This window comes from Haliotis rubra, unplaced genomic scaffold (assembly GCF_003918875.1).
Source record: "Haliotis rubra isolate DU_JTF1 unplaced genomic scaffold, ASM391887v1 Scf9, whole genome shotgun sequence".
NCBI lineage: Eukaryota > Metazoa > Mollusca > Gastropoda > Lepetellida > Haliotidae > Haliotis > Haliotis rubra.
Genome location: NW_025767634.1, coordinates 177,455 through 198,543, shown reverse-complemented (window position 1 = coordinate 198,543; position 21,089 = coordinate 177,455). Strand labels below are relative to the sequence as shown.

At 42.0% G+C, this 21,089-nt stretch overlaps 1 protein-coding gene across 4 annotated transcripts in view; it reads right to left on the bottom strand.

Moving 5' to 3' along the window:
• The window catches only part of LOC124263799 (transient receptor potential cation channel subfamily M member 8-like), a 56,767-nt gene that overhangs the window by 20,226 nt on the left and 15,452 nt on the right, over nucleotides 1-21,089 (bottom strand). For all 4 annotated transcript variants that reach the window (XM_046698516.1, XM_046698517.1, XM_046698514.1 and 1 more), the window contains 5 exons: nucleotides 16,147-16,324; nucleotides 7,667-7,859; nucleotides 7,282-7,445; nucleotides 6,841-7,021; nucleotides 3,366-3,472 (listed from right to left, as the gene is read on the bottom strand). In XM_046698516.1, the coding sequence (XP_046554472.1) occupies nucleotides 3,366-3,472; nucleotides 6,841-7,021; nucleotides 7,282-7,445; nucleotides 7,667-7,859; nucleotides 16,147-16,324 (823 nt within the window). The remainder of the gene's footprint in view (nucleotides 1-3,365; nucleotides 3,473-6,840; nucleotides 7,022-7,281; nucleotides 7,446-7,666; nucleotides 7,860-16,146; nucleotides 16,325-21,089) is intronic.

Genomic DNA, 21,089 nt, shown 5'->3' with positions numbered 1-21,089 from the left:
TTATATTTTTTTATTAAAACTGAGGCGAGGTTTTGGCTTAAGTTTAATCACCTTTCTCAAACAAGTGATACAAATGCTAGACTGATACGTTGCCTAAATGTTATTAAGAAAGTGTTTATCTACAGCTCGTCCTTGGTCATTATGCCAACTTCTAAATGCTACCCAAGATGTTATATCATTACACGAGAAAAGCAGGAGGCGTTGCCGCTGAGAGGGTTAACACACTGTAAAATGTGAAAGTCAACAACACCCCGGCAGATTGGATACTTGCCAAGAGTCGATGACAATGCACTTTCACTCATTCATTGGTGAGGTGAGGTGAGGTGAAATTGGGTTTAACGTCGTGCTTGAGAATATTTCGCTCATAAGACGACGTGCATGCGTGTGTATGTGTATGTGCGGCTGCTTGTACTAGCCCAGACTTAAGCTGGTTTTATAGTGCTAGCCCACTGAGATACCATGCCGCAGTGAAGCATGAATACCCCACTCAGACACATTATACTGACTCCGAGCCGACCAGTCCTTGTTGTACCCATTAATGCCGAGCGCCAGGCAGGGACCAATAAGTACCATATTTTAACGTCTTTTGGTATGAAGCGGTCGGGGATCGAACCCGCGACCTTCCGCTCTCCGGGCGGACGCTCTAACCACTACACCACGGAGGCGGTCTCATTCATTGGTACATTGCAGTAGAGGTATGAAGTAAAATATGACTGAATAACTGCTATCTAAAGTTAAGAGAGAGGTAATTTTATCATTGTAAGTGATCAAATTTCACATAACCCAACCTGAAATAGGTTCGCAATAAACAAGAGAAAAACGTTTGACTTTGGATAAAAATGTATATTTTACGACAGATAGACCTTCACACCTGGCATGACGTCACAATACGAAACAACAAAGGTCCCAACATTCATCAACCTTTGATGTTAATGATAAAGATCAGAGATCAAACACCGGTATACAAATAAATTTTTAGGTTGTATAACAACCGGCAAACCGTGGCGCTATTTTATAGTAAATCAGGTAATGTCGTAAAAATCAAAGTTTCTGCAGGATTGGGTGGGGAATATGTGCTGTCTGATCTAATCTGAATCGCGGTTCAATGCATTTGCGGTCAGTACACAAGTTAAATACTATTCTACCAATCAGGGGCCAGTATTCTTAGATCCGGGTTCACATGTGTGATACGTCAATTATCTCAATTATCTCAGTTGGTATATAACTGAAGAGCAAGAATCCGGCCTCGTTCAAGGGGAAACATTTCCGTGCAGGCTAAACTGGGCCGGATGTCCTGACATTGGCAAGATAATTTTCTTCCAAAACGTACGTAAGGGGCGTTGGGGTAGCCTAGTGGTTAAAGCGTTCGTTCGTTACGCCGAAGACCCGGGTTCGATTCCCCACATGGGAACAATGTGTGAAGCCCTTTTCTGGTGTCCCCTGAGTGATATTGCTGGAATATTGCTAAAAGCAACTCACTCACTCCAAATCGTACACCGTGAATACTACAAAACATCCCAATTGTTAAACGTAACTATACACATCCGATCAACATTTGCCAAGGATACAAACAAAATACAATGCCGTTAAATGCAATATGAAAACGAGTAACAGGGGTTGACACTGTTTTCAGCAATATTCTATGATGGGATTCGAACCCGGTATTCGGCATGACTAGCGAACGATTTAACCACAGTGCTACTCCACAGCACCATTAATGGAAAATCTCATTTATACTATGCATATACGTCTTACGTCTGTGTTTGGTGTATAAAATATATAAATACAATTTATAGAACATTTTATTCACTACGCGAGTGCCAATGTGAGGTGTTAAATAGTAAACAAACACTAGGTAAGACACCCCGTGAAGGTCCGGGTTAGAATCGATCTTCAGTAACTATGCTTGTCGTAAGAGGCAACTAACGGGATCGGGTGGTCAGGCTCGCTGACTTGGTTGACACATGTCATTGTATCCCAATTGTGTAGATCGATGCTCATGCTGTTGATCACTGGATTGTCTGGTCCAGACTCAATTATATACAGACCGCCGCCATGTAGCTTGAATATTGCTGAGTGCAGCGTAAAACTAAACTCACTCACTAGGTAAGACATATTGGTATCATGCCAAATCTGGGACGTTAGGGGCATATAGTTTCTGAATGCCTTGAGTGAGTAAGTTCCGGTTAAACCTGTTTTCACATCATTTCTCTAATGGTCTCTATCGAGTACCGGGTTTTGGAGCGAATATTTTATTGTTGCTTCATCCGGTTGATGAGACGTCCTATTAACAATGGCACTGAGTAGAAAAGGCTTTAACAACCACTCGTTGTTATATGCCAGATGCCAGCCTAGTGGGTTAGGTAATGAAGAATAAGGCTTATGGATGACAACTTCTTGTTTATTGAATAGAGTGACATTACGGTGTAGATTCTCACACTGTAATCAAGCTAAATGTGACTACAACCAAGTGAAGGGAAGTATAAATACATAGTATAGTATGTTATGAGTGAGTGAGTGAGTGAGTTGAGTTTTACGCCGCTTTTAGCAATATTCCAGCAATATCACGGCGGGGGACACCAGAAATGAGCTTCACACAATGTACCCATGTGGGGATTCGAACCCGGGTCTTCGGCGTGACGAGCGAACGCTTTAACCACTAGGCTACCCCACCGCCCCATAGTATGTTATGACGAACATAAGAATAACATTAACAACAGCATGTAATGGATAACAAGTGGTACATACTTGGATGAGGCAAGGTGGGGAGTAAGAACAACATATAGCGCGGGCCATGAAGCCAATAAGCAGGAGGGGTTAGGTAATATAAACAGCAAAAACGAGCTAATAGGGTGCATATAGATACAGTCTATAGATTGACTAGTTCTTCGTAGGCCGATAGTATGTGGTGACTCATATATAGGTGAAACCTACGTCAGAAAGTCTTATGCTTCATTATTAACTCACAGACTTCTAGAATGCCGATGAAACAATTAATGGGTTATGTGTTAGGTTGTTTACGCGCAAGGGTCGATTCCTCATGTGGGTTTATCAGTAACTCTTGAGAGAGCCACGCAGTTACACTGATGCAAGAATGCAACAAGCTGCTTAAAAGGTTCTGAACTGAAGCCTTACTCTACACTAACGCTTAGTTTCTGAATATATAAGTTTGATTGTAACATTTAGATTGAAAAGGAGCCCCATCGAGAATGGAATTTTTTTAGGAAATCTAGACTTGCTTCATTTAGAGCTTTAGCATTGCAGGGAGGGCTAGGCAGTTGGGAAAACAATGTGGTTCAGGGAATGTGAGGCAGACCATCAGTAGACTCTAAGGCTGCCGGTTCTGTACTATATCAGCGTCTTACCTTCACGATAACGATCGGAATGTCCTCCAGCAGCGACCGCTTGATGCCGTCGAGGATGTAGGACCAGCCTCCGTACATCAGCGTTACGAGGGGGATGGACGAGGAATCTGGGACAGAAGACATACATATCACTTTAATGATACCATCCACAGATAGTTGTTGTTGCGCTAATCACAAGACACTGTTTACCTCGAGTGTTCATGGTTTAGTAAGCAATTACCGAGGAGTTCCAGGTATTTTATATTATTCTGAACGTCTAACATTATATGTATGGTGTACTTAAAAAGCTTTCAACATTATTACAGTGTATATCATGACGTCTTGGTGTTGGAGGAATCCCGAAATGATGCCGTTTACCACTTTCGTGAAACCCACAGGCACGTTAATGGAGTTGACAAACCAGGGCCCCGTTCCACTTGGATGGTCGTAAGCCTATGTTAAGTATGGGAGTTACGATCACCTTAGAGCTAAGATCACTTTGTGGAACGGGGCCCAGGAATCATAATCAGAGCGAAGATAGTATTCGATATCACGAGCATAGGATGCTGTCACAACTAAGGGAAGCAACACTACGGAGTAAGTATCGCCACCATAGTCGTATACGAGGGTAATTAACCTATCCGTATCCATCTCGCAATGTTCTCAACATTGGGTTCTATTCTGTTGATGACCTTTCGGATCTTCCCGGCACGCTTTCATCATACTTCAGACTCATTAAGAAATTCTACAGAAACAGTAAGACGCCATTCAACAGCCTCTTTCCCCCCAACTAAAGTTCAGTTTTCCTGGAAATACACAGGAAAATATGTTCAAAAGTGACTAATAGCAAATGATACGCGCTGTATAGTGAGGCGCTCAATACTTGTGGCAGCAGTACAAGAAACCCTCCACTGTGCGCTGTATCTGAGCCGTGTAGCAAGTACTTCTTATACCGCGTTCACTAATGTGTTTCACATGGCGCTTATATATGTGTATTGTGTTGCAGCAACAAGACTGCTGCTGTCTTCTTTACAACATATGTCTGTGTGTGTTCAGCGTTGTTCAGGTGTCAGTAATTTCATTTGTGTAGCTGTCGAGCTTTGGTCCAGATGCACAGAGATATGTTAGTGCTAAGACTCCAGTTACTCCAATACTTTAACATCGATGAAAGATGAAATATTTTGAACATATCACTTACGACGACCAAGGTACATAAAGAGTTGCGCAACGGTATCCGTTACACCAAACCACAAAGTTTTAATTAATATCCTTAGGAGAAGAATAATATATATAGTCTAAAGAAGCTACACCAGTGACTTCGTTAAATCTTTGGCCAATGTTCACAACTAGAATAAACTGACCGAATTACATCCATATTTTTGCAATGAAATATACTGTTGACATGCAAAACATTTATTAAAACGTTGCACATTTCTACAATCAATCGATAAGATAACACAAGTGATAGGATTCTTTCCAATGTACAGTAATTCGTATGTTTATTTCAAAACAAACACACATACACACATACACAAATGATCCCTTACATAACCAATACGTATACTATACGTACACATATTCAACATTTTGAAGAAAACATCTATTGAGATGACCCCTCCCCGAGCGTGTGCTCAGGTGTCAATTTCACCTGTCGATACCGTGCATGCTGATGACGTAACACAGGCAGTTAATGTTTGTATCAAATAACGTCCCACTACCCGTTATTTTTCTAAGTTTTTGGTATTTTCATCAGTAAAAACACATTTTAGGGCATGTCTCAAAATTTATTCCCTCGGTCTACATTAGGTAGATGTTTCTTAAAGTGATATTTGTTATTTAAGTAACTGTAATACCTCTGAATTTTAAATATAAGTCAAAAAGCATTTTTCTAGCATTTCCGACAGTACTTTAATATCCTTATTAAAAAGCACCACGGTCGTTTGGCACTCTACAGAAACCCTACTGTGGCTTTCGTCTGAGAAGAACAGCGATATTTAATCTCATTGTTTATTTTGCTCCCGCTACAAGCGCCATGTGTGCATTAATTGGAAGTTCGTTATCAAAGCGGGATTTCAACCGTGGGAAATCAGGTCACACAGTTATTGCAAGTATTTGTACAATAAAAGAATGTTCTAAAAGGGGGCGCATACAAGATAATTATTCATCCCACTATATAAGTATGTACTTCAAACGTTTGTCAAGGTTGATTATAACGATGTACTTTGTTTAAATAAGGCAATGATTTCATCGGCTGTCCATTAACATTGCGAAGGTCTTTACACGTATAACCTGCACATCCATTCATATCATATCAGTTCAAACTTTTGGATAAATAAACAGGAAGGGTTTTTAACGACAACCACAATCCGCCTGATCGCTCGCTGTTACCAATAGAGATGCAGCGCTGTCGTAAGCGACCGGCGTTCAGGAAAGCAGCTGCGTAGCATTCGGCTCAGTTCGCCACAGGTTTCCGGTCGCAGGGGAAATATATCGTGCCTACTTATTATAGCAGTTCTGGGTTCAGATAACGCATACGCTTAACAATGCATTAAAGTGTCGTGTATTACTTGATGGCCGCGGCCAACAGGAATGAGACTTGAAATCTAGCAGGGAGGGAATGGGAGACGAATGGACGTCTAATGGTTAACGCCGTAAGTGAGTGAGTGAGTTTAGTTCTACGCCGCTTTCAGCAATATCACAGCGGGGGACACCAGAAATGGGCTTCACACATTGTACCCATGTGAAAAATCGAACCCGGGTCTTCGGCGTGACGAGCGAACGCTTTAACCACTGGGCCACCACACGCGCCGTAAGAATATCAAGTAAACATATGAATCGATGGGCTGCCATTGCTGAAATAACCACAAGGACTACTGCATATGTACATAGGGCTACGATATTATCTAATGAAATCTTACGGATGCAGTTGCGTTGTTCAGAAATGTCTGGTATGGATGAGTGAGTGAGTGTGCTGCCGCTTTAGACGTTATGTGTTCACAGCGTGTCAAGTCGAAGTCAGGAAAGCCGAAAGCAGTGCATGTTGTTGATGTTTAACAATTATCAACAATTACAATTAAGGCGAGAGAAAGCGAGAAGTTTGGTGATTCAGTCTCGCGGGAAGTGGTTAAAGCCTTCATTCGTCACGAGGTATATACCTAAAACTATACAAATCACATTTTTGGTATATTCCAGCGTGATATTGCTGGAATAATGCTATTATCGACAACGCCTCGCTCACTCACTCATTCGAGCGTAACGAGCTTTTACCACTCTGCTACCCGGCCATCCTCACCATCCTCCATACACTCACACACGACCGTCTGTTGTCTGGTTCAGGTATTGCAAGGATGGCCTAAACTTACCCTTTAATGCATAGTGTGCATATACTGTCAATATTTCATAGACACATGTACGCCTCGTGTAAATGGAGCTGATTATTTTCGGTGAACACTGAACGTGAGCTGTATATGTACCATACAAATTTAAAGAACAATACCATCATTGAAGTCGGCTACGTTGAGCGCCATGTTAAGCCAGAACATCTGGAAGGAAGTGTTGCACAAAACTGGGTTCCGCGTCCCATTGTCCACGAGTAGAGAGTGTGTGATCGATTTCCCCAACTGATCGCCAATACCGCTTTGAATGACATACTCAGCAGGTCCTCGAGATTTGGGGCGCTGGAAGAGTAAACAATACGTCCCATAAATACATCAAGCAGAACGTATTTCGTTACGAACCTACGAATCTCAATCCCGATCCACAAAGTGTTCGTAGCGCTACGACCTTCGTAAATCTATTATGAACTATACAGTTACGACAGGTCGTAGCGTTACGATCGGTTTGTAGATCGGGGCCAAGACTCAGATATATTTACAACAATGCATTCTGTTAAAATATTCAAATTAAACAATGGCCAGTTTTTATGTTGTAGCTTTACCTTTGAATTGAGGAGACCTTCGCTGGACTCAAGGTCACCCCATGACATTACACCAAGGGGGATAATTCTATCACACAGATACTCGTCTGTCCGACATTCAGCTGCTGCGTCCCCGGCGAGACAAGACAAGCCCTCGTCGAGGCCCTCTGTCACCAGCCATACGACTGAAACAAGGAACGTTGAGAGTCAGCATGTCTACAGTGATCGCCACTGCCTTTCAACAAAGAAAACTACAACAAAGTTTAAAATGTTTGCTATGGTAAATGTTGCGTCTAAGGACACATATTTATATATTTGAATTTTGTATTATTTAAATGAGTCGTTGTCATTTCAATCTAGCTTCCACTGAATTTATTACACATGCACTGTAATCCAAACCCCGTACCTGAGTTGGATGCAATGTTTGATAGAGTTGTCTTGAGCTCCTGTGAGAACTTCTCCTCCTTCTGTTCCATGTCCTGCACTTCCACCACCTCGCCCATGACACTGAGGATCCAGTCTGGAGGGGGCATCTGCCACACATCCAGCAGCAGGTGCCTCGTCGTGTCCATGTCCGTGTCCTCGTCCACCCGAACATACTGGAGGAGAGAAGGTAACATGATTATAAAACATTGTGTCCTCGTCCACCCGAACATACTGGAGGAGAGAAGGTTACATGATTATACAACATTGTGTCCTCGTCCACCCGAACATACTGGAGGAGAGAAGGTAACATGATTATAAAACATTGTGTCCTCGTCCACCCGAACATACTGGAAGAGAGAAGGTTGCATGATTATACAACACAGTGTCTCGTCCACCCGAACATACTGGAGGAGAGAAGGTTACATGATTATACAACATTGTGTCCTCGTCCACCCGAACATACTGGAGGAGAGAAGGTTACATGATTATACAACATTGTGTCCTCGTCTACCCGAACATACTGGAGGAGAGAAGGTTACATGATTATACAACATTGTGTCCTCGTCCACCTGAACATACTGGAGGAGAGAAGGTTACATGATTATACAACATTGTGCCCTCGTCCACCCGAACATACTTGAGGAGAGAAGGTTACATGATTATACAACATTGTGTCCTCGTCTACCCGAACATACTGGAGGAGAGAAGGTTACATGATTATACAACATTGTGTCCTCGTCCACCCGAACATACTGGAGGAGAGAAGGTTGCATGATTATATACAACATTGTGTCCTCGTCCACCCGAACATACTGGAGGAGAGAAGGTTACATGATTATACAACATTGTGTCCTCGTCCACCCGAACATACTGGAGGAGAGAAGGTTACATGATTATACAACATTGTGTCCTCGTCCACCCGAACATACTGGAGGAGAGAAGGTTACATGATTATACAACATTGTGTCCTCGTCTACCCGAAACATACTGGAGGAGAGAAGGTTACATGATTATACAACATTGTGTCCTCGTCCACCCGAACATACTGGAGGAGAGAAGGTTACATGATTATACAACATTGGGTCCTCGTCCACCCGAACATACTGGAGGAGAGAAGGTAACATGATTATACAACACTGTGTCCTCGTCCACCCGAACATACTGGAGGAGAGAAGGTTACATGATTATACAACATTGTGTCCTCGTCTACCCGAACATACTGGAGGAGAGAAGGTTACATGATTATACAACATTGTGTCCTCGTCCACCCGAACATACTGGAGGAGAGAAGGTTGCATGATTATACAACACTGTGTCTCGTCCACCCGAACATACTGGAGGAGAGAAGGTAACATGATTATACAACGCTGTGCCTCGTCTACCCGAACATACTGGAGGAGAGAAGGTACCATAATTATACAACGCTGTGTCTCGTCCACCCGAACATACTGGAGGAGAGAAGGTAACATGATTATACAACACTGTGTCCTCGTCCACCCGAACATACTGGAGGAGAGAAGGTTACATGATTATACAACATTGTGTCCTCGTCCACCCGAACATACTGGAGGAGAGAAGGTTACATGATTATACAACATTGTGTCCTCGTCCACCCGAACATACTGGAGGAGAGAAGGTTGCATGATTATACAACACTGTGTCTCGTCCACCCGAACATACTGGAGGAGAGACGGTTACATGATTATACAACATTGTGTCCTCGTCCACCCGAACATACTGGAGGAGAGAAGGTTACATGATTATACAACATTGTGTCCTCGTCCACCCGAACATACTGGAGGAGAGAAGGTTACATGATTATACAACATTGTGTCCTCGTCCACCCGAACATACTGGAGGAGAGAAGGTTACATGATTATACAACATTGTGTCCTCGTCCACCCGAACATACTGGAGGAGAGAAGGTTACATGATTATACAACATTGTGTCCTCGTCCACCCGAACATACTGGAGGAGAGAAGGTTACATGATTATACAACATTGTGTCCTCGTCTACCCGAACATACTGGAGGAGAGAAGGTTGCATGATTATACAACGTTGTGTCTACGTCCACCCGAACATACTGGAGGGGAGAAGGTAACATGATTATACAACGCTGTGTCTCGTCCACCCGAACATACTGGAGGAGAGAAGGTTTCATGATTATACAACATTGTGTCCTCGTCTACCCGAACATACTGGAGGAGAGAAGGTTGCATGATTATACAACGTTGTGTCTACGTCCACCCGAACATACTGGAGGGGAGAAGGTAACATGATTATACAACGCTGTGTCCTCGTCTAGAACATACTGGAGGAGAGAGGTTGCATGATTATACAACACTTGTGTCTCGTCCACCTCGAACATACTGGAGGAGAGAAGGTAACATGATTATACAACGCTGTGTCTCGTCCACCCGAACATACTGGAGGAGAGAAGGTTGCATGATTATACAACGCTGTGTCCTCGTCCACCCGAACATACTGGAGGAGAGAAGGTACCATGATTATACAACGCTGTGTCTCGTCCACCCGAACATACTGGAGGAGAGAAGGTTACATGATTATACAACATTGTGTCCTCGTCCACCCGAACATACTGGAGGAGAGAAGGTTGCATGATTATACAACATTGTGTCCTCGTCCACCCGAACATACTGGAGGAGAGAAGGTTACATGATTATACAACATTGTGTCCTCGTCCACCCGAACATACTGGAGGAGAGAAGGTTACATGATTATACAACATTGTGTCCTCGTCTACCCGAACATACTGGAGGAGAGAAGGTTACATGATTATACAACATTGTGTCCTCGTCTACCCGAACATACTGGAGGCGAGAAGGTTGCATGATTATACAACATTGTGTCCTCGTCTACCCGAACATACTGGAGGAGAGAAGGTTGCATGATTATACAACGTTGTGTCTACGTCCACCCGAACATACTGGAGGGGAGAAGGTAACATGATTATACAACGCTGTGTCTCGTCCACCCGAACATACTGGAGGAGAGAAGGTTTCATGATTATACAACATTGTGTCCTCGTCTACCCGAACATACTGGAGGAGAGAAGGTTGCATGATTATACAACGTTGTGTCTACGTCCACCCGAACATACTGGAGGGGAGAAGGTTACATGATTATACAACGCTGTGTCCTCGTCTACCCGAACATACTGGAGGAGAGAAGGTTGCATGATTATACAACACTGTGTCTCGTCCACCCGAACATACTGGAGGAGAGAAGGTAACATGATTATACAACGCTGTGTCTCGTCCACCCGAACATACTGGAGGAGAGAAGGTTACATGATTATACAACATTGTGTCCTCGTCTACCCGAACATACTGGAGGAGAGAAGGTTGCATGGTTGCATGATTATACAACGCTGTGTCTCTTCCACCCGAACATACTGGAGGGGAGAAGGTAACATGATTATACAACGCTGTGCCTCGTCTACCCGAACATACTGGAGGAGAGAAGGTACCATAATTATACAACGCTGTGTCTCGTCCACCCGAACATACTGGAGGAGAGAAGGTTACATGATTATACAACATTGTGTCCTCGTCTACCCGAACATACTGGAGGCGAGAAGGTTACATGATTATACAACATTGTGTCCTCGTCTACCCGAACATACTGGAGGAGAGAAGGTTGCATGATTATACAACGTTGTGTCTACGTCCACCCGAACATACTGGAGGGGAGAAGGTAACATGATTATACAACGCTGTGTCTCGTCCACCCGAACATACTGGAGGAGAGAAGGTTTCATGATTATACAACATTGTGTCCTCGTCTACCCGAACATACTGGAGGAGAGAAGGTTGCATGATTATACAACGTTGTGTCTACGTCCACCCGAACATACTGGAGGGGAGAAGGTAACATGATTATACAACGCTGTGTCCTCGTCTACCCGAACATACTGGAGGAGAGAAGGTTGCATGATTATACAACACTGTGTCTCGTCCACCCGAACATACTGGAGGAGAGAAGGTAACATGATTATACAACGCTGTGTCTCGTCCACCCGAACATACTGGAGGAGAGAAGGTTACATGATTATACAACATTGTGTCCTCGTCTACCCGAACATACTGGAGGAGAGATGGTTGCATGATTATACAACACTGTGTCTCGTCCACCCGAACATACTGGAGGGGAGAAGGTAACATAATTATACAACGCTGTGTCTCGTCCACCCGAAAATACTGGAGGAGAGAAGGTTACATAGTGTCCTCGTTCACCCGAACATACTGGAAGTGTGTAAGATGCATAATTATACAATGCAAATTATGCGAGAACGTGACAGGCGATAGTTGTTCACTCGGTCACCAGGGTCCCTTGAACCCACTGTAGACCAGCACAGTCACAATTGTATTCCCATCATCTGTCACAAGCGGCTGACAGTGTAAAAAAACAAACTTAGACTTAATACCAGTTGTGTCAGATGTCATCTTCTGTTGTACAATTCAGCTACAAGCTAGCAATGCTATTATGGGTCTTCAGAAGCATCATGACACAACTAAGTACAATCGTTTTTGAAAATTGCTAACACCTACTAAGGAGCTCGAGGCACGGGTGGCCAATCGTCTATGGCGCAATTCGCTGTGCAGAGTCGCGTCCCTTGGGAGCGCAAGCCACTTATGACTGTGAGTTCGCACCCCGGTTAACCCCGATGATATTTGTACGTTTGTCAGCACTATGCCCATCGGTTTCACTAAATGGTTAATGGTAGACACGCATCACTGCGGGTTTTGCTCTGATATTAAGCTTACACAACCTGATATACACTGGAATATTGTTTAAAGTAGCGTTTTAACCCAACTCGCTAACTTAAAAGCAATCTCAAAATGAATCATGGATCCAGGTCCGTGGAATCCAGTCAGATACAACCACCATCACGCCGAAGGCCCGGATTCGATTCCCCACATGGGTACAATGTGTGAAGCCCATTTCTGGTGTCCCCCGCCGTGATATTGCTGGAATATTTCTAAAAGCGGCGTAAAACTATACTCGCTCGCTCACTTCTTGTAGTGTGTATGTGATATTTATCTTTTGATCTCTGTTATGTTGTATTGTATAAAACGCCTTCAGTCAACGACAAGCGCCATGTATTATTACTGTTAAACAGAGCGAAAAGACAAGCGATATTAGTATTAGTTTCCCAGTATTCTCTATCTCGCTTGCAGAGTATACTATGTCAACCTGGAGTTGTACTATCAGCACGTAACGTATACATATCGTACACAAATATTTTCATGGTCGAGTGATTGTTACGTAACTATCATTATCTACATACATACACATGAAACAGCTCTAGGTGTACATGTCCATGAATGTAAACATTCACAATGTTAATTCCTGTCATGTAGGAATGTCAAGCAGGGCTATCTTATCGCTTGTGTTACTCTACACCTCTCTCGTGAATAGTATCGAGTAGGCTCTTTAGATATGTGTATCTGACAGTGTGTTTGATGGATGGAAAGGTACGGTACACAATGTAACGTTCATGTATAGTGATGTAATGAATACGGTTGGTTTAACGTCATTCTGTTCAATCAATCAATTTCTCGCCATTATCATAAAACAAATATTCAAGTGGCTGTTTCAACATTACAGATAAGAATCTTTTATTTCCCAAGTGCATGGACGTTCGAAATAACGATAACACAGGGGCATACGTAGGGCAGAGAATGCTTACCCGTTTCGCGAACCATGTCTTCATATTAATTTTCAGCGATGCATTCACTGCTATTTGGCATTTTACGCTCAGCGGTATTGGTTTGTCGAGACTGGTTAACGTATGGCGTGGATATTTTTAATGTATAGTTATGTTAGTATTAGCACTAACGTACCTTTGTACACATGGACCAAAGACTTGGATTACGCACGAATACAAGTACTGTTGTACATGCATTCACTATATAGATTTACATAAAATCAATTTGCAATGCAGCCTGATTACTAGTTATTACTCATTTTACCATGACTTCAGTAAATACTGCATTGCGATTGGCTAGTAAGTCATTCAGAGGTATATAACCGCGTTATAGACCTCTGATTTTCCCCACTGGTCGGGATGGTGGCCACCTGGTAAAACGGCTTTCCAAACATGAAACACATGGAGCAACACAGGATACGTGCAGGTTTAGCCTACGTAATACGTTATTCCACGGGAAAGTATTGTTTCTGGGTTAATGCAGTTCCCAATGAATCGGCAGAAATGCAGATGTACCAGTATGGAAATCTTTAAAAACCTGTTAATTCCGTTAACCAGGGAGATAACTAAAACCTGCGGTATGGTCGTTACAGAAATTATAAACCAGTTAGCTAGCACGACACAGAGTCTGCAGCAACAAGTGCCCTAGCCACTGCCTATCAGCTACAAGGCCCCGAAACTTGGATCTGGTCTCGTCATCAATTATAGCATCAAAGGCGCACTGGTGTTCTGGTGATCTAGCGGACGTTAACTTTTTAAGCTAACGCCAGAAACGCACCGAACGCCATTTGCAAATAAACAGAGATACAACATGTCAGTGTGTTATCAGTCCCGTGTTCTTTCAGATAGACATGTAATCCCAGGATTTATAAATTTGAATCAACATAGGCTTACGTCTTCAGGCCTACGGCGTAGGCATTGCTATGTTGTTATTTACTGTACATAAAAAGTGGTATTACTAGTTGATAAACATAGTGAAATAACTTCCAGTCCACTATGACGTTGGATTCCCAAGCACGCACTTGGTGAGTGTGTGTGTAAGGTTAGCTTTACGCCGCGTTTTGCAATATTCCAGCAATATCACGGCAGGGGACACCAGAAATAGACTTCATGCATTGTACGCGGGGATCGAACCCGAGTCTTCGGCATGACGAACGAACGTTTTAACCAGTAGGTTAACCCACCGCCTCATCCACACTGTAAGAGCTGGAACATCGTTTCTAGAATGTTTAATACTAGGAGTATACACTTAAGGTCAAACAAACGCCCGTTTGACAGCGACCCCCAGGCTAAAATGCCGATCTCTGTCAAGGTTGTATGTATCTGTAATGTAAGTTCGTACTGAATGTTATGTTCATCAGTGATAAAACAATATTACACGTGACACCAATTGGAAACTCAATACCTTTATGAAATGGGAACTGTCACATATTTAAGAGAACAATAATTAATGTACAGGATATGTTTTTCATCTATATGCTCATTTTGCATCACATTGTGAAGATGGGGTATGGGGTATTGTCATGTTTTCATTAAAGCAGAGAACCCAGTGTTACATAACCAAAACAGCATATACAGTACTGGGAAGCATAAGTCCTACATGAGTATTTGTAAGAACCTAGCAACGCAGTATATTAAGTAGACCCGGTCACCACCAACATGCCAAACATTGACTTCATCATGTATATTTTGGACTAAATTGTTTATACTATACTTAAAATCGTTTTTCTGTTGTCAGTTACTTCTGTAGCAGTTTGCGATACAAGTATATATATATTTATCCTGGTCCGCTTAACACGACCTCCGATTTTCTGGAACCAACATTTCGAAAGCAACATTCGAAAATATTCGATGAATTCCATCTAATGTTTGCAGCCTTATGCAGGATCGTATGTAAGAGATTCGATCTCTGACGCCGAAATGTGGTCATTCATCAACTTCCGTAGCTTTGGAACTCGCAAAACATGCAGACTAACGAAGGTTCGTGAGCAAGTCTATTCGTTCATGGCCATGTATTTACGCACTTAGCAATGTGATACCCATGCCTTGCATGTGGTGATGAAGCGATGGATGTCCCGGAGTCCTAGAGATTATGTCTGTCGGTTAGCAACGTGTCTAGTGTATCCGTGACATTTATAGCCCTGTTATATACTATGAGTGGTGCAGTGCTGTATATAAGTGTGTGCGACAAGGTGCAGCCTCTCCACTGCCGTTATTAACATGCAGTTTGGGTCATGTTACATAGATATGTCCTTCATCACCGGAAAGTTCGAGATGACATCTTTCCAGCTGATCTCAGTTTAAGTATAATTAGCTGGCAAATTGCCTATTCAATATTGTTCCAAAATCACGTTTTTACGATACGTTATGAGCCATATGTTTCACCGCCTTACCCCATTTGTATACAGTCGTCGATATTAAAAGCACCTGAAAGTCAAATGTCACAAATGTTGATCAAGAACATATGTTTGAAAAGCATTACCTCTTAACAACAGCTATCGTGGTGCTCAAATTATGAAAACCTTTTTCGACTCATGCTACATTTAGATTTAACTTGTTTAGAACGACATACACTGGTTGTTAGGCGGAAAAACTATTTACATATATGCCGCGGTGGTGTTCGCTTTTTCAGTCTCAAAGATGAAATATAACAACACTTGGCTTCCGCGAATTGTTTACACATTCATACCACTTGGTTATGGCATTAGCATGTAGAGAACAAATTACCTTGAACTTTGACAGCACTTTCCCGTTTGTACTTTTGGTAACAGCATCTCCGTAGGCATTTGTTCTGGAGGTCTGTGTGTTCTTCTCCTTAGACCACGCCCTACAATCAACGTCAGTCAGCCTTTCGTGATCTTCCAACTTTCTGAAGCACTTGCAGATATCCACTCCTGGCTTTACCCTGAAACACGTGGACAGTAACTGAAACATTTATAGGGAAATATGTAGAAAAAAGATACGTTGGACTAGTTTGTGTGCGGTACCTGAATGAGTTGTGTGATAATTTACATGACAGTCAAGACTGATGAGTTGTAAGTGGACCACGTTTGCTGAAATATTCAATTGGCCCATGTAAATTAAAGGCATAATGTGCTTGCATGGCACGACTGAAATATCTAACGTCATAAATGTCTTGCTTAACGGAATGACATGACTGAAATATCTAATGTCATAAAGATCTTACTGAACGGAATGACAAAACATCTAACGTCATAAAGGTCTTACTTAACGGAATGACATGACTGAAACATCTAACGTCATAAAGGTCTTACTTAACAGAATGGCATGACTTAAACAGCTAACGTCATAATTTTACGTCATAAATGACAAAACATCTTACAAAGGACTTATAACGGAATGAAATGACTGAAACATCTAACGTCATAAAGGTCTTACTTAACGGAATGGCATGACAGAAACATCTAACGTCATAAAGGACTTACTTAACGGAATGGCATGACTGAAACATCTAACGTCATAAAGGTCTTACTTAACGGAATGAAATGACTGAAACATCTAACGTCATAATCTTACTGAACGGAATGACAAAACATCTAACGTCATAAAGGACTTAATTAAAGGAATGAAATGACTGAAACATCTAACGTCATAAAGGTCTTACTTAACAGAATGGCATGACTTAAACAGCTAACGTCATAAAGATCTTACATAACGGAATAAAATGACTGAAACATCTAACGTCATAAAGATCTTACATAACGGAATGAAATGACTGAAACATCTAACGTCATAATCTTACTGAACGGAATGACAAAACATCTAACGTCATAAAGGACTTAATTAACGGAATGAAATGACCGAAACATCTAACGTCATAGACCGCCGTGATGTTGCTGGAATATTGCTAAAAGCGGCGTAAAACCCAACTCAGTCAGTCAGTCTAACGTCATAGAGGTCTTACTTAACAGAATGAAATGACTGAAACATCTAACGTCATATTCTTACTGAACGGAATAAAATGACTGAAACATCTAACGTCATATTCTTACTGAAAGGAATGACAAAACATCTAACGTCATAAAGGACTTACTTAGCGGAATGACACGACGGAGACATCTAACGTCAAAAAAGATCTTACTTAACAGAATGACTTAAACATCTAACGTCATAAAGGTCCTACTGAACGGAATGACAAAACATCTAAAGGACTTACTCAACGGAATGACACGCCTAAAACATCTAACGTCATAAAGATCTTACTTAACAGAATGGCATGACTTAAACATCTAACGTCATAAAGGTCTTACTAAATGGAATGACATGACAGAAACATCTTACATCATATAGGGCATACATAGTATGGAGGCATGGTATGACCCAAACATATCATTAACATCATCAACGACATCAAGCGAAAGCTGTTATAGTGAGTGCGTGAGTTTAGTTCTACGTCACACTCAGCAATATTCCCGCTGTATGGCAGCAGTCTGTAAATAATCAAGCGTGGACCAGACAATCCAGTGATCAACAGCATGAGCATCGATTTACGCAATTGGGATACGATGACATGTGTCAACCAAGTCAGCGCTCGAGCCTGACCACCCGATCCCGTTAGTCGCCTCTTACGACAAGCATGGGCTACTGAAGATCAATTATATCCCGGATCTGTTATAGAATGCGTCGACAATCGTGCTGGTAAGTTTGAAAATTTTTAGTATCCATGTTTTCGCCACTTCACAATGACACATGGCTGTTTTGTGTTTCTACGTCTGTAACATCCATAACCTTCAAATACCACGACACGACCACGAATATGTGGAATAACTGCACGACAGATTTAATGAGGGTACTTATATAACATCAGTCAATCTTTAAGTTTGGTTAAAAGAACTTGCTTCAAGTGTGTTGTTTTCCATTAACACACCCGCCCTTATGGAAACATGCCAGGTGTTAAGTATTTACAAGCATGGCGTAGGGCATCAGATGTTTCACTCGGGCAATGTTTCATGGCGAAATGATCTTTTAACGATATAATTGAACAAAACAAAGATTCGAAAAACATAGTAACAGGTAAGGAACAGTAAATGTCTTCTTGTTGTAATTAGTGCCTTGTTAAAAAGCAACCATAATTATCAGTTTCGATTTTCTGCCGAAACAGATTCAACTGAGCGTAAAAGCAAAACAGCGGTAAAAACTGAAAGAGTATATTGAAAATAAATGACGACACCAGGTGTTCGTTAAAAGGTTAACCATGTTCTGCCCTGGAGACAGAGCAGCGATGACTTAGGTGGTACATACGTACCAATTAGAAATAGTTAACGTAATTCCGTGAGTGGGTTGTTTCTTGCACTGTGGCAACGGTCACCATGTTCTGCCCTGGCGACAGAGCAATGTTTTTTGTGTAATTACGATAATAGCTAACTGCTAAATTGCCATATCTCAATTACACTTGATTTGACAATCTTTCTGTATAACCAGAACGAAACTAGCCAGGACTGCCAATAGACCGAGCTTGGTCCCATATTAGTGACAGACTCTGAGAGTGCTAACAGCACCGGAATGATGAAACACTGTTATTTGACAAACTGCATGTACTGTTACTATGACGTATATAACTCGCGATGATAGTCATGAGTGAGTGATTTTAGTTTTACGCCGCTTTTAGCAATATTCCAGCAATATCACGGCGAGGAACACCAGAAATAGGCTTCACACATGGAACCCATGTGGGAATTGAACCCGGGTATTCGGCGTGACGAGCGAACGCTCGAACCACTAGGCTACCCTACCGCCCCTTATACACATGATCTGAGTGATTACAGTGTCTACACACTGACAGTGTCTACATATCCTCCCAACTATCAACATGACATTGCTGTTTACTGTCCAGTCGAACGAGTTCGGATCGTCAGGCTCGCGGACTTGGTTGACATATGTCATCGTACCCCAATTGCGCAGATCGATGTTAATGCTGTTGATCACGAATCCGACTCGATTGTTTACTGACCGTCGCCATGTAGCTGGAATATTGCTGAACTGATAAACAATAAACAAACATAGTATCTATGCTCAATGTTTCCGCATGTTGGGGCAAACATGCTTGAATTGTTGTTTCTTTCAATAGAGAGTAGTACTAGTGGACAGTGTATGAACAGTCAACCATAGCCATAGCAAGCTGTAGACAACGTCTTTCAGTACCAATTCTCCTTCTGTCTATCATCTATTCCCAAACCCTCACTCGCTAAGGAAACAGGGTATAGTACGTCACTTGCATTATTTCAACTTCTTCAAAAGGAAGCAACCCATCGCGTGTCTATTTATAGACATCTCTTCTGACAGAAGGTGATTAAACTTTCAGATACTACACGATACCCTCCTTTCCGAGGGTTCCAACGATGAGTTATGTGGTGCATACGTTACCAGTTAGAGACATTTCACGTTATTCAGCGACTCAGTTCTTTCCTAAATGCTCTTGCAACGTGGCACCGGGGATATTAATGAAAAGCTTAAGGCGGATTTGGAGGTTCAACATCGCTCAACATTTAATTTTTGTCACATCAAATCGCAAACCTAATCTGACAGGAAAGCCCAAAATGACGCAGTCTATATACTGTCTTAAGACATAATATCTACTTTGTAACGTGGTTCGAATAGACGAATGATTTTTTGTACATGGTGAAGAAAACACGTTTTTATTTCAAATTTCGAAATTCCATACTGAAAATGTGCAATGTTTGTTCATTGACGTAATGATCTATTCACTTGTAAAAACTAGAGTGTTATTTCCACGTCAAAGTCTATTATAACTTGTGCTCCTACACTACAATATTGCAATAACCTTATGGGGGTTCCAACATTCCAAAGAGATGCCTCGTGTTTGGAGGATCAAAGTAGGTAATATTCTATAGCGGTTTGTGAACTTGAAGTTTTTGCAAAACGTCTCCTCAAGGAGATACATATTTCTGGGTTTTTGCAGTGGCGCATGTTGAAGGCATTTCACACGTGCAAGTGTACACCGATGGTGAGAGCCTACGCTTCATTCCATTGAAGTCAGCTACATCGTTATGACGCTGCCAATGTCTTCGTAGTTGCAAACATTCAAGACGCAATCGTGTTACCGAGTCTGCTCGCCACGCCAGAAATTCGGTTCGATTCCCAGCTTGTGTGAGGCTAATTCATAGCATACTACACTCACATATTCCTATAACACTGCTCGGTCACAGGCTTATCCTTTTGCATTATCACGTCAGTACCAGCTTCATCACAGCGATGTTCTTGCATCAGCGGTAGTGTACAGACAATGTTATATAAACACATGGCTTATGTATTTACCTAGACCTTTTCAAACATCCTTGTAGAAAATGAGCGTCTGCCTGAAGAGTGAAAGTCGGGGTTCGATCCTCGGGTTCGTCAGACCAAAAGAGGTCAAAAGATTAAACTTGCTATTCCGACCACTGAGGTGGTATTCAAGTAACAGGAGGTTCTAGATACATTACTAATGCGATGAATAAGAACATACGCCCTTTTACGTCTGTCCCAGAGTAACTTATTCACTTTACTGTGTATTATATGATAGCATTGTGACGAAACCGAACTCTGTTACGATATTGACAACCTAAGCACCATCTTCAGATACAGATACGTCAAGGCGCAACATGCATCTACTATTAGGACCATTCATGAGTGGGTCGCAAATACGTTCAAAC